General features: G+C 47.8%; 1 protein-coding gene across 1 annotated transcript; it reads left to right on the forward strand.

Annotated features, from left to right (window-relative positions):
* Positions 1-2,484: 2,484 nt before the first annotated feature.
* c18h19orf25 (chromosome 18 C19orf25 homolog) lies at positions 2,485-14,014 on the forward strand. Its single transcript, XM_072482141.1, has 3 exons — positions 2,485-2,641; positions 3,527-3,683; positions 13,225-14,014. Exons 2-3 carry the CDS (start codon positions 3,548-3,550, stop codon positions 13,491-13,493), a joined length of 405 nt encoding a protein of 134 aa, XP_072338242.1. The 5' UTR covers positions 2,485-2,641; positions 3,527-3,547; the 3' UTR covers positions 13,494-14,014.
* The last annotated feature ends 1,187 nt before the right edge of the window (positions 14,015-15,201 follow it).

Below are 15,201 nucleotides of genomic sequence, written 5' to 3' on the forward strand. Positions count from 1 at the left end.
CTCTGCGTCCTGCCCGGGTCACCCAGCAACACAAACCAACATTGACCGTGACCGGTGCAGGGACTCCCGACAAAGTAAGTCTTAATTCAACGCTCGCTACGAGATAGGCGCTCCTAGCTACCAATCCGTACCAACTTCGAATCCCGCAGACTCAGAACCCGAACGAAAGGCCATTTGTTCCCCTGACCTGGTGGGCCAATCCGAAGCTAAGTATAGGCCTGTTGGTTGTAGAAGTAGCTTAGATGTAGAATTTGTGCATGAGTAGCGATTACTGTGTATAATAAATGTGCTTTGATTTGAATCTTACTAATCGGTGTACTGGGTTATTGATCATTACTCGGACTTGAACCTTGTGGCGGTATCATAAATATACCTGGCGACTCGAGAGCAAAGGTAATAAAACAGAGCAATTGAGCCAAGAAGAAAGTTAGCAACAAAGGAAACACCTGGTACTCCTGATAGAGTTAGATAATCAAGTAGAGAAGAGGGTCGAGTGGAGCATAAATGGACTGTTTGGGTTGAATGGCCTGTTTCTATGATCATATCCTGTGACATTCTTTTTAAAAAAAAATTTTGATTACCCAATTATTTTTTTCCATTTAAAGGGAAATTTAACATGGCCAATCCACCTACCCTGCACATCATTGGGTTGTGGGGGTGAGACCCACGCAAACACAGGGAGAATGTGCAAACACCATATGGAGAGTGACCCGAGGTCGGGAATCGAACCCAGGTCCTCGGTGCCGTGAGCCAGCAGTGCTAACCACTGCGTCACCATTCTGCCCATGTCATTCTATTAATCTTAGGAAATGCAATTTTATGGAAAAAGAAGTCCAACACTCTGACTCTACGATCATCTGTAATCCCTGTTAAGGGTGGCACGGTAACACAGTGGGTAGCACTGTTGCTTCCCAGCGTCATGGTCCCAGGTACGATTCCCGGCCACTGGGTCACTGTCTGTGCGGAGTCTGCACGTTCTCCCCATGTCTGCGTGGGTTTCCTCCGGGTGCCCCGGTTTCCTCCCACAAGTCCCAAAAGCCGTGCTTGTTAGGTAATTTGGACATTCTGAATTCTCCCTCTGTGTACCCGAATAGGTGCCGGAATGTGGCGACTGGAGGATTTTCACAGTAACTTCATTGCAGTGTTATGTAAGCCTACTTGTAACAATAAAGATTATTAAATTAAAATTAATTGAAAAAGGTTTCAGAATGTTTTGACATCACTGAGCACTGATTGGAACCTTTGAGAATATGACGTTAATTTAATCACTGGAGCAGGTCTTCATGAAGCAACTGCATTGCAGTGGGTGAGAAGGGTGAATGAAGGCCACTAGAGAAAAAGATTACTGTCAGGCTGCCATTTATAACACATCTTTAAAGCATAAAACTCAGTGACAGTGGACAACGTGTGATCACTCATAAGTGTTCAGAGAACTTCTTTTTATAACACATTGGTTTGTCTCACATTTCAGATAAACCAATTTCAACACACATTTATAGTTAGAGCCTTTCAGATAATAACCATTCCAAGATGGCTTACTGAGGGCGAGTGGGCAATGAGGAAGTTATGAGTGAGCCGCTGGTGGATGAAAGGGGGCGACAAGAGAGGTGGTGAGTTGGGGGGCGGGGGGGCCCCTAAGGAGACCTACCCCATGCCAGAAGCACGCTATTGGACAGGTTGTGTGAGAAGGAGAGGAGCCGGGGAGGAGATCAGAGGTGGAAGAGCAGGGGGCATGAGGTAGTTTGTGGGGCAGGAAATTATTTCAGAGATGGAGTGAGGCTATGGAGGGGTTTGAACAAGAGGACTTTGGTCGTTCACTAATTTTAAATCTTTTAGCAGACAGACTGGGAAAGCTGCGATAAAGATCGCTTCAGCGATTTCTATTTTCCCACCTTCTGACAAAGTCACGGCACTCACAGCGCCAGGGATTCGGGTTCGATTCTAGCCTCGGGTGACTGTGTGGAGTTTGCACTTTCTCCCCATGTCTGTGTGGGTTTCCTCCGAGTACACCGGTTTCCTCCCACAGTCCAAATATATGCAGGTTAGGGTGGATTGGCCATCATCAATTGCCCCTTAGTGTCCAGCGGTTAGTCATGCTTACGGAGTTACAGGGATAGCGCGGTGGAGTGGGTCCAGTTAGGGTGCTCTTTCAGAGGATTGGCACAGACGCGATGGGCCGAATGGCCTCCTTCTGCACTGTAGGGATTCTATGATTGAACTGCAGTTTGTGGGAGCTTGCTGCGTACAAAAGAAAATGACCGCTGCATTTCCCACTTCAACAAAAGGGTGCTGCTTCGTCGATTGAAAATGGGTTCTGGGGCGCCCGCAAGTCGCGCAAGGTGCGATATAAATGCCAGCCTTTCCTCTCCTTCCTTGTTTAGATTTTAGGTTGCGCAATTAAATATATTGGCGGGGACAGTCTCGCTTTAAGGGGCGTGTCGCGGGTCGGGCTGATTGATTGATGACGTGGCGGGGCCGCGGGATCAGGCGGCGGCGGCGCGATTCAGGTCAGGGCCTCGCCGGAGGGGAGTCCTCAGCCTGGGGGCGCCCCTGTTTTAAACCCCTTTCGCCAATCTCCTCCGCCCGGGGGGGTCAATAACCGCAGCTCCTCTCCCAGCAGCCGGTTCTCCAGTGACTCCAGGTCTGCAATATGGGGAGGGGACAATTGGCTCGATTGTGCTGCACCACATGGCCGAATAGCCTAATTGTTCACGGCTCAGAATAAGGCCACTCGGCCCATCGCGTGTGCTCCGCCATTCAATCATGGCTGATATTTTCTCATCCCCATTCTCCTGCCTTCTCCCCATAACCCCTCGTCCCCTAAGAAGGCCCCCTAGTGTGCTGGTGTCGCATTCCCCGTTGATCCTTGGGGGGGAGGGAGGGGTCAATTGTGCTGCACCACATGGCAGAATAGCCTGCCATGTTTGCAGCCTGGCATCCCCGTTACGGGGGTAACCAGAAGGCTCCCTAGCGTGCTGGTATCGCATTCCCCATTGACCCTGGGGGGAGGTGGGGGGTCAATTGGCTCAATTGTGCTGCACTGCATGGCCGAATAGCCCGCCACGTTTGCGGCCTGGCTTCCCCTTTATACGGGTGACCAAACGGCACCCCGGTGTGCTGGTGCCCCATTCCCCCGCTGATACATTGCTGGGCTGTTTGGCCGTTGTGAACAGGAGGTTGGAGCGTAATTATCCAGGAACGTTCGAAAACCTTTATTTCAAGATGTTAATGTCCTCGGGGTAGTGGGCAAATTAATTAACGTGCATTTTAACTGCTGACTTACAGAGATGTTCTGCCTTTGCATTAATTGGGTCACTGGCGTGCACATTTTTGCTGTGTCGGATTGAAAAATGCCAGTCGAAATGTCCCTGATCTCCAGCTGTTTTATTACTGGGTATCTATGGGAGTTGGGGTGGAGTGAAACATCCAGGGGGTAGTGTCATAAAGCAGGTGACTAAATGTTTTCGCTTTGACAAAGATGTGCTACAATTGTTGACTCATGGGTGTTTGTGTCTTCTTCTGTAAGATTCACGGATGAGGAGGTGCTATGATGTCAAAAAACAAGAAGCGTGTCATCCTGCCCACTCGACCCAAGCCTCCCACTATCGAACAGATCCTAGAAGATGTCAGAAGCGCCAGACAGTCTGACCCAGTATTCGCTTTGTTAGCCGAAGGCTGTGAGGGTATTGTATATGGAAATTATAAATTACTTTATTCTTATTTCTGATTGTTTATTATCTTTTAATCATCAGTCCATCTTGTGTTAACGTTTTTCATGCAGAACTTGTATCAACAGTCAATTTTTAGAAGGAATGTGTTGTTAGAGGTACATCCCGTTTATATGAAACTGGTCAGGGCCGAGTTCATTCCATAGAAAAGGATTTTCCTTTAAAGCTGGTATTGTGTAGTTCACCCTGAGAATTGTAGTAAAAGAATTGGAGAACAGCGATACTGACTGGTGCTGATTTAACCTGAGGGTCACCGCACCTCAGGAGGTTGAGACGGCGGTGCCTTTGTGAGGCGGTGGCGTAGTGGTATTGTCACTGGACTAGTAATCCAGAGACCCAGAGTATTCTAGGGGTCCCAGGTTCAAATCCCGTGACTGCAGGTGTTGAAATTGAATTGAATAAAAATCCGGATTTAAAAGTAATGATGACACTGAAACCATTGTCGATTGTTGTAAAAAAAAAAAAAAAAAAAAAAAACCATCTGGTTCACTAATGTCCTTTAGGGAAGGAAATCTGCCGCCCTTCCCTGGTCTGTCCTTCATGTGACTTCAGACCTACAGTAATCTGGTTGACTCTTAACTGCCCCCTCAAGGGCAATTAGGGATAGGCAATAAATGCTGGCACAGCCTGCGCCACGTCCCATGGCCTGCTTCTGCATCACAAACTAGCTGTCCAGGCAGCTGAGCTAAACCAACCCCTGACTGAGATAAATTGCCTCCAGTACTGCAATGGTGGTGAGTTTGGTGGCTCGCATATTCATTACTGAAAAACTGAACTTGCAGCGCAGGAAGACCAGTCAGCAGCAGTCTGCCATTATCAATTGGTTCAAAAGCATTATCAGATTAGACATTTCCAGGGAGGCACCTTGATGAAACTTGCAGACAATTATGCTGTTGCTCAATATGAGCTGATCCTTTGGAGGAATGGAGCACCTATACACTGTCCCTGTTCTGTAGAACTGCTTACGTTGACAATTTTGTTTCCATGGCAGCCTATTATATTCAGACATTAATGCAGCGTTATAGAGTACATAGATGGGTTCAGAATATAAACCAAGACATGCTCGCATCCCTGTAATGTCCTAACATCCCACATGAAGATGATCAATAACTGTTTTAATTTGACCCATTATGGAAAGGAGACTAGCGACCACAATCCAGTTAGAAGATGAATCTAAATTACTGTACCCTGGGTGACCCCCAATATTCATCCCACCGCCATTACAAGTCTGCAAGCCGGTCCATAATACCGGAATTTCTGGTTAATTAGTATGACATAAATTCAGGATATATTACTGTAAAATTGCCATTTCGCAAAGCTTCATTGCCATTGTCACACACTGACGTGAGCCTGAGATACGGGCAGGGATTCTCCCGGAATTGGAGGGGCGGCCCGTACCGGTGCCAAAGAACACTCCGGCATCAGACCGCCCGGACGTTGCGGAATCCTCCGCACTTCCGGGGGCTAGGCTGGCGCTGGAGGGGTTGGTGCCAACCGGCGCCGAAGGGCCGCTGCCGGCCGCCGCGAGTTGGTGCATGCGCAGGACCGCCAGCGTGTTTCCTGCACATGCGCGGGGGGTTTCTTCTCCACGCCGGCCATGGCGGAGCCTTACACAGGCCGGCGCGGAGGGAAAGAGTGCCCCCACAGCACAGGCCCGCCCGCAGATCGGTGGGCCCCGATCACGGGCCAGGCCACCGTGGGGGCCGCCGCTGGGGCTGGATCGCCCCATGCGCCCCCGACGGCTCCGCTAGCCGCCCTCCAAGCCAGGTCCCGCCGGTATGGACCATGTCTAACCCACGCCGGCGGGACTGGCCGAAACTGGGAGGCAGCTCAGTCGATCGGGACCCAGACAACTGCCGGGGGGGGGGGGGGGGGGGGGGGGGGGCGCTGCCAACGGCTCCCGACCGGCGCGGCGCGATCCCCGCCCCCACCCGAAAACCGCCGCTGGAGAATCCGGCAGCTAGCGGCGGGGTGGGATTCACGCCACCCCCCCCCCCCCCCGGCGTTTCTCTGACCCGGCGGGGGGGTTGGAGAATCCCCCCCATGGTTACACTAAGTGTCCTGAAATTTCCCCATGACTACTGGGTTAACTGGCTTAACCAGTTGAGCAACCGCTACTGAGTTAGAAGGCCCTGGGTTCAAGTCTTAGTGTACGATATCTAGGTTAACGCTTCAGTCGAAGGGCTGAAGGCGTGCTGCACTGTCAGAGGTGCCATCTTTCAGATCAGACATTAAAGCGGGACTCTGTCTGCCAATATTAATTCCTCAACCAACATCAAAAACAGAGTAACTGGTCACTAACTGCTTGTTATTGCTGCTTGCGAGAACTTGCTCTGTGCAAATTGGCTGCTTTGTTTACCTATATTTTGACAGTGACTATACTTGAAGTGCTTCATCAACTGTAAAGCACTTTGGAATGTCCTCAGGTTGTAACCTACACAAATACTTTCTTTAATGTCAGGGGCTCCGTCCCAAGATTAAAAAGATTGAGAACTCCAGTGGACTACCCGGCACATTCAAAATCCCACTTTGTTACAACTTTGTATTTTGCTGAAGTAGTCTCATGTCATTCATTTAGAGCACTTGGGAGTCGGGTCACTTGTTTAACTTGTAGATTGTCTGTTTTAAGTCTGTGCAGTTGAAATCAAGTTGTAAAACTGCTCCCCCCCCCCCCCCCCCCCCAGTGAGTTTATGGAGCTGTTTCTGCATAAGACATTTGCACTCAATGTTCCCTCTGACGTTTGACTGGATTGCATGGGCGATTTATTTAAGTACACAGCCATGAATGTTTCATACTTCAAAGGGGATGACTTGTGTGTTGCTGCACAGTTTAGAGGGATCACTACTTGCAGTTTATATAAATGCACTGATCTGTCATAACTCACCTTCTGCTTTGTTACACTGTGCAGTAATTTGCTTTAAAATATAAAGCATGAAACTGAAAATCCCACATTAGCAGAGCGTGTGAATGCACAGGATTCTGCTTTCAAGGAAATGTAGCTCCTGGTCCTTGGCAATTTCCACTTAAGTTCTGGCCCCATCTACTTTGATTATTAAAGTTTATTGCAAAACCAAATTATGTACATTCACACCTGTGGTAGGGATGGGCATCAGCACCATTGTGCAATTAATAGGAAATGTATTTTCTGCCGCAGTCAAGTGAATCAGGAAAGTGTCTGTAAATTTCTGACTCACAAGTTATAGAACCATAGCACCATTACAGTGCAGAAGGAGACCATTCAGCCCATCGAGTCTGCACCGACCCTACAAAGGAGCACCCTACCCAGGCTCATGCACCCACAGTAATCCCACCCAACCTTTTGGACACCAAGGGGCAATTTAACATGGCCAATCCACCTAACCTGTACACCTTTGGATTGTTGGCGGAAACCCACGCAGACACTGGGAAAAAGTGCAAACTTCACACACCAAGGCTGGAATTAAACCCAGGTACTGTAGCGCTGTGAGACCGCAGTGGTAGCCACTGTGCCACCCGCCCCTTTGTTAAAATGTAGTATGAAATTACTTGATTTTTTCCTTTAATCACAGAATTTACAGTGCAGAAGGAGGCCATTCGGCCCATCGAGTCTGCACCGGCCCTTGGAAAGAGCACCCTACTTAAGCCTACGCCTCCACCCTAACCCAGTAACCCCATCTAACCTTTTTGGACACCAAGGGGCAATTTATCATGGCCAATCCACCTAACCTGCACATCTTTGGACTGGGAGGAAACCGGAGCCCCTGGAAGAAACCCACGCAGACACGGGGAGAACGTGCAGACTCCGCACAGACAGTGACCCAAGCCGGGAATTGAACCTGGGACCCTGGAGCTGTAAAGCAACAGTGCTGCCCACTAATGTGTTTTCAACACTTCCAAATGCGACATGTGCACTAAATATTTATATGAATAGAAGATGGCTATCTGAATTTATTTAATTGTAAGGCTATGTGCTTACATGAAGTCTTTTCATGTGACATCTTCACTAGGTCTTCATCGGTAATCCATCTTACACTTGATTCCATAAGACTCCTTCATGTTGTTCTTCCTTTCATTGGTACCAATGCTTGTATGTCCCTTTTTGCAGCATGGTGATTAGAACTAAGCACATTATAGAATCATAGAAGTTTACAGCATGGAAACAGGCCCTTTGGCCCAACCAGTCCATGCCGCCCAGTTTTTACCATTAAGCTAGTCCCAGTTGCCCGCACTTGGCCCATAACCCTCTATACCCATCTTACCCATGTAACTATCTAAATGTTTTTTAAAAGACACAATTGTACCCGCCTCTACTACTACCTCTGGCCATAGTTCCAAGTATGATGAGATCATCGCATTGTGGGGCCTCAACATGATATCTTTAGAAGTTCTCGATATGTTGCCAAACATTTTTAAAGAACCCCACCACATTGCGACATATTGGGTGACAGTCACAGTTATTCTTGGGTCTTTCTGATGCAGCCTGTTCCATTCATTTGGGGCTTAAATTGCACACTTTCATCCATGTGATGGATTTCTCAGTTTAATTTCATCTCCCCATCGAAAAAATTAATTCAAATCCTCCTGCTGGTCCTTGGGGTTGTTTCGACTTCTCCTGTTCTCCCCATTTTACGACCATCTGCAAATTTAGCATTTAACCACTAATGGTTTTTTAAAACACTTTCTGAACAGAGGGCATTTTTAAGAATGAACCACATTGCTGTGGATCTGGAGTCACATGTAGGCCAGACCAGGTTAGGACGACAAATTTACTTCCCTAGAGGGCATTAGTAAACCAGATGGGTTTTTACGACAATTTATATCAATTTCGTGGTCATCATTAAACTTTTAATTCTAAGTTTTTATTGAATTCCAGTTTCACTGTCTGTTGTGGTAGGATTCGAACCCGGGTCCCCAGAGCATTGCCCTGGGTCACTAGATTACTTGACCAATGAAAATACTACATCACTGCATAAAGGGAGCAAGGTCTTACTGCCCCAACTTCATTTAGAAAGTTGAAACATTTATGGGGTTAATTTCTTGAGCTTGTTGCTAATCCAGTTTTGACTCAACTTCCTATTCCGATTCAGAGTTCTGTAGTGTGACTTTGTGGTGTTGAAACAATTCACCGCTAACTTAAGTGGGAAAGCAACCATAAGTCATCTTTCACTTCTCCCCCCAATTGTTGAGATGGATGTGAAACAGTCTTTCGCAGATTACATTTTCCATTGAAGAAAAATGTTTGTCTAAGCTCAGGTCTTCCTACAATGAGCCACCGATGGAGATGATGACCAAGTATCCTCCAAGCCCACTTGTTAATCTAAGTCTGTACCTTTGTGAGGAGAGAGCCATGGGGAACAAAAAGAGGAGTGGACTATTTTGCCCCTTGAGCCTCTTTTGCCATTCAATGAACTCCTGGCCGATCTGTCACTTAACTCTATATATGGGCCTTGGCACCATTTCCCTTAATGCCTTTGGTTAACAAAACTATAAATCATCAGGTTTAAAGTGTACAATTGATCGAGCATTGATTGCCATTTGCAGAAAGGAGTTCTAAATTTCTACCAAACTTTTGAGTAGAAATATTCCCTAATTTTAACCCTGAAAGCTGTGGCTCTAATTCTATTCTCCACAACCAGCAGTAATAGTTTCTTTCTGCCTACCTTATCTGTTACTCTTAATATCGTAAAACACTTAGAAATTCCAGGGAGTGCAACTCTACTTTGTGTAACTTGATCCCTGGAGTTGAGGCATCCTTCCCCTAAACCTACTGTATACTCCATCCAAAGCCAGTGTACCCTTCTTATGGTGTGGTGTACAAAGCTGCTTACAATACTCGAGGACTTTGTATAGCTGAAACATATCTTCTACCCGTGGTATTCTCATCTTCCTCGATGTAATGATTTACGGACCTGAATCCACAATTCTCTTTGGATCTCAACTGTTTCCCAGCTTTTTGCCATTTAAAAAGTATCTTGTCCGTCCTGTTTAGGTCCATGTCAAAGACTTCACATTTGTCCACTTTGACATTCATTTGCCCACAGTTTTGCCCGTTCCATTTATGTCATTATGTCTTTGTAATTTTATGCTTCCATCTACAGTGCTTGTGAAGTTGCCTATCATTGTGTTATGAGCATATAGGACATGTTGCTTTTTATCTCATCATCTAAGTTGTTAATAAATACGGTGAATAGCTAAGGACCCAACACCGATCCATGCGGGACACTACTAGTCATATCCTGCTAATTAGTACCCGATCGTTATCCCCCCACTCTGTCTCCTGCCTCTCGTCACGTTCCTGACCAGGTCAATAATCTGATTTCAATTCTATGAACTTCAAATTCGGCTAACAACCTATCAAAAACCTTTTGGAAGTCCATGCAAATAGCATCTGCAGGCATTTCTCTGCCCAGGTCCTCAGCCTCTTATTCAAAAAAAATCAGTCGAGTTATCAGGCATAACTCGCCCATTGCAAGTCAATGTGACCTCTTTCTGATCAACCAAACATTAAAAAAAAAAAAAAAAAAAATTTAGAGTACCCAATTCATTTTTTCCAATTAAGGGGCAATTTAGTGTGTTCAATCCACCTACCTTCCACATCTTTGGGTTGTGGGGGCGAAACCCACGCAAACATGGGGAGAATGTGCAAACTCCACACGGACAGTGACCCAGAGCCGGGATCGAACCTGAGACCTCGGCGCCGTGAGACTGCAGTGCTACCCACTGCACCACTGTGCTGCCCAACCGAACGTTATTTTTAAAAAATATATATATATGTTGAAATTTTTAACACAATTTTTCACCCTTACAAACAAACCCCCCCCCCCGCCGTAACAAAATAGAAAGAAAACGCACATGGCAAGATATATACATGGTAAAACGATATGTTCCAGAGCTTTGTACCCTGAATTCCTCCCGTCCATGCCAGTTTTACAGATCTTTCATGTGTTCTCTTGCTCAAATAACCCCCAGGCAGACCCCCCCCCCCCCCCCCCCCCCCCCCCGGGGTTGCTGCTGCTGCTGACCGACCTTCATCTAACGCTCTGCGAGAAAGTCTAGGAACGGTTGCCACCGCCTGGAGAACCCCTGCGCAGACCCTCTCAAGGCAAACTTTATCCTCTCCAGCTTAATGAACCCAGCCATGTCATTTATCCAGGCCTCCACGCTGGGGGGCTTCGCCTCCTTCCACATTAGCAAGATCCTCCGCCGGGCTACTAGGGACGCAAAGGCCAGAATGCCGGCCTCTTTCGCCTCCTGCACTCCCGGCTCGTCCACTACTCCAAATAGTGCTAGCCCCCAGATTGGCTTGACCCTGACTTTCACCACCTTAGATATTGTTCCCGCCACTCCCCTCCAGAACCCCTCCAGTGCCGGCATGACCAAAACATATGGACATGGTTCGCCGGACTTCCTGAGCACCTCCCACATCTGTCCTCTACCCCAAAGAACCTACTCAGCCTCGCCCCCGTCATGTGTGCTCTGTGAACCACCTTAAATTGTATCAGGCTAAGCCTGGCACACGAGGAGGAGGAATTAACCCTCCCTAGGGCATCAGCCCATAGCCCCTCCTCAATCTCCTCCCCCAGCTCCTCCTCCCATTTACCCTTCAGCTTCTCTACCAACGCCTCCCCCTCTTCTTTCATCTCCTGGTATATTGCCGACACCTTGCCCTCTCCCACCCATATGCCCGAGATCACCCTGTCTTGAATTTCCTGTGCCGGGAGCAACGGGAATTCCCTCACCTGCCGCCTCACAAACGCCCTCACCTGCATGTATCTGAAAGCATTTCCCGTGGGTACCCCAAACTTCTCCTCTAGTGCCCCTAGGCTCGCAAACGTCCCATCAATGAACAGGTCCCCCATTCTTCTAATCCCCGCCCGATGCCAGCTCTGAAACCCCCCGTCCATCCTCCCCGGGACAAACCGGTGGTTACCCCTGATCGGGGACCACACCGAGGCTCCCGTTGCACCCCTGTGCCGTCTCCACTGGTCCCAGATCTTTAGCGTTGCCGCCACCACCGGACTCGTGGTGTACCTTGACGGCGAGAGCGGCAGCAGTGCCGTCACCAGCGCCCCCAGACTCGTTCCTTTGCAGGACACCATCTCCAACCTCTTCCATGCCGCCCCCTCTCCCTCCATCACCCACTTACGGATCATCGCCACATTTGCTGCCCAGTAGTAGCTCCCCAAATTCGGTAGCGCCAACCCTCCTCGGTCCCTACTGCGCTCCTAAAACCCTCTCCTTACCCTCGGGGTCTTATTCGCCAAACAAACCCCATAATGCTCCTGCCTACCCTCTTAAAAAAAGGCCTTGGTGATCATGATGGGAAGGCACTGAAACACAACAGAGAAACCTCGGAAGGACCACCATTTTGACCGACTGCACTCTACCCGCTAGCGAGAGCGGTAGCATGACCCATCGTTTGAAGTCCTCCTCCATCTGCTCCACCAGTCTCGTCAGATTCAGTTTATGTAGGGCCCCCCAATTCCTGGCTATCTGGATCCTCAGGTACCGAAAGCTCCCCTCCGCCCTCCTCAGCAGTCGATCGCCTATCCCCCTTTCTTGGTCCCCTGCCTGAACTACAAAAAGCTCACTCTTCCCTACATTAAACTTATAGCCTGAAAAATCCCCAAACTCCCTTAGAGTCTGCATGACCTCCACCATCCCCTCCACTGGATCCGCCACATACAGCAACAGGTCATCTGCATAAAGCGACACTCGATGCTCCTCTCCCTCTTGGACCACCCCCCTCCATTTCCTAGACTCCCTTAATGATATGGCCAGGGGTTCAATTGCTAATGCAAACCGCAGGGGGCACCCCTGTCTCGTCCCACGGTACAGACAAAAATACTCCAACCTCCGCCGATTCGTAATCACACTCGCCACCGGGGCTCTGTAAAGGAGCTTAACCCAGCTAATATCAACCGAATGTTATTAAGATGCTCCGTCACTCTATCCTTTTTTAAAATAAATTTAGAGTACCCAATTCATTTTTTCCAATTAAGGGGCAATTTAGCGTGGCCGATCCATCTTCCCTGCTCATCTTTGGGTTGTGGGGGCGAAACCTACGCAAACACGGGGCGAATGTGCAAACTCCACACGGACAGTGACCCAGAGCCGGGATCGAACCTGGGACCTCGGCGCCGTGAGGCAGCAGGGCTAACCCACTGCGCCACCGTGCTGCCCACCCATCACTCTATCCTTGATTGTAGACACCAGCCATTTCCCAGCAACAACCGTTAGACAGCAACTGGTCTGTAATGTTCCGGTATTGCTGTGTAGTGGAGTGACATGAACAATTTTCCAATCTAGCCAGTGGAGCCACTGTCCTTTGATAATCTAGCTGAGATTGGATTTTGTGAAGAATTCTGGATGTAAAGTCTCAACCTGTCTTTGGAGGGCAGAATAATTGAGCAGTGTTTTTGAAGCAGATATTTTATTAAATGAAGGGTCAATTGTTCATTTTAACCATGAGAATGAAGTAACTTTTTGTTGTTTGAAAAAATACACATTTTTCAGAGCTTCTGACCCCAGCGAGAGCGGCAGTGTCGATGCCGGATGTGGAGACGCAGTACCAGCAAAGCAAGGCTTATGTTGAACTGAACCAACATTTGCAAGAGGAGCTCAGCGAGTTGGCGTCGCAGTCTGAGGAGTTGAAGAAAGCCGAGGAACTGCTTGATCTGAGTATTTCTGAAATTAAAGAAAAGAATTTTCAAAACTGGGGTTACGTTCTCACTGATGGAAGCCCGGAAAGCAGCCAGCTCGGTGGGACTTTGTTCAAAGTTTGAATATGACTTTTCCCTCTGGTTTTGCGAAGTGGATGAGGGGGTGGCCATGCACATTTCAAACCTACTGGATCAATGTGGCTACAATGGATTTGTGGAGCACCGCGACAGAGTAGCTGGAGGACTGATGGTAAAAGAAGTAACCAACATTATCCAGCAAAGTAAGATTACTATCGTTGTCTTGTCGCAAAGTTCTCTGGACAGTGCCTGGTGTCGCAGGGTCTTCGAGTGGAACTTGCAGCATTACATCGAGAAGGGGAGCAAGGTTCTCCCGGTTTATGTTAACTTAGAGCCAATGCAAATTCCGCCAGTTTTAAGGCACATTGTAGGGCTTCATTATGACTCTGTATTCTTTTGTAAAAAATTGTTGGATAGTTTCAAACCAAGGAAGAAATCAATTCCGAAACATAGATTACGCAAATGAATGATCATGTGGAATAAGGAAAATGAATATCATTTGGAGTATGGCTGTGTCACATGTTACTAGTGATTTTCATACCATGGTGAATAAATGGTACTGTCGATCTTGTGCCGTTATTTTAAATTGCACTGCACAGCTGATTGAACAACAGGGACAGAACCAAATGAATGTTACGGATACAAATTTTGAGTTATATACTTGGATACTGCAATATCGCGTTACCATCTCTAACGTTTGTAAAGGCAGGTTGATTAATTCATGTGGTAAGGCCAAATATAAATGAGCAAACATTTTCCCTTGTGCTTAAAAACATTCATTTATGAAAAAAAAAGAAAATCGCTTATTGTCATAAGTAGGCTTCAAATGAAGTTACTGTGAAAAGCCCCTAGTCGCCACATTCCGGCGCCTGTTCGGGGAGGCTGGTACGGGAATCGAACCGTGTTGCTGGCCTGCCTTGGTCTACTTTAAAAGCCAGGGACTTAGCCCAGTGTGCTAAACCAGCATCTTTATAGAGCATCTTTATCGTAGGCAGTGTCCCAGAGTAATTCGTGGAGGAATAGAGGACGGCACGGTAGCACAGTGGTTAGTGCTATTGCTTCACTGCGCCAGGGGCCCAGTTCGATTCCCGGCTTGAGTCACTCTCTGTGCGCAGTCTGCACATTCTCCCCGTGTCTGTGTGGGTTTCCTCCGGGTGCTCCGGTTTCCTCCCACAAGTCCCCAAAGACGTGCTGTTAGATAATTTGGACATTCTGAATTCTCTGTGTACCCAACAGGTGGTGGGTGAGGGCGGGAGGTTCACAAAGGCTGGATGGGGTTGAAAGGCGGGAAAACATCGGGGCTCTGGACAAAATGCACCTCGATCTGCGAGGAGCCATTCTGCAGGAAATACTTCTAAGTGCGGCCTCAGCAGAGAGAATCTCCCCGAGCCAAAAAACAGGGCAAAGTGTCGATGGATAGTTGCAGACATCGAGAAACACGGCACTAAATGTGCCGTATAGCCAACTTTAACTTCAATCCATTGAATTTGAATGTCTCAAACCTCCAGGGTGGATGTCTGCAAACTCAAAAACTCAGGTTCGGCTAATTAACTGACATCCAACACATTTTAGAAGAAAGATGTGAAGGCCCACATGATAAGGCAGCCATGTTGGTCTCCCTTTTTAAAAAAAATTCTTAAAGTGCTGTGCCAAAATTATACAGAACAACTGCAGAAAAGCAGCCAAAAGGGCAACACATCTGTGCCTTGAGACCCGGAGACAACAAGTAAGGTCTCCAAGCCTGTTCCTTTCC

The sequence above is a fragment of the Scyliorhinus torazame genome, chromosome 18 (assembly GCF_047496885.1).
Source record: "Scyliorhinus torazame isolate Kashiwa2021f chromosome 18, sScyTor2.1, whole genome shotgun sequence".
Classification (NCBI taxonomy): Eukaryota; Metazoa; Chordata; class Chondrichthyes; order Carcharhiniformes; family Scyliorhinidae; genus Scyliorhinus; species Scyliorhinus torazame.

Bases quoted from the DNA above. Each gene is read 5' to 3' on its own strand.
- c18h19orf25 (XM_072482141.1), top strand. From the start codon at position 3,548: ATGATGTCAAAAAACAAGAAGCGTGTCATCCTGCCCACTCGACCCAAG. The intron at 3,684-13,224 runs GTATTGTATATG...CACATTTTTCAG, and splicing joins GTTAGCCGAAGGCTGTGAGG to AGCTTCTGACCCCAGCGAGA.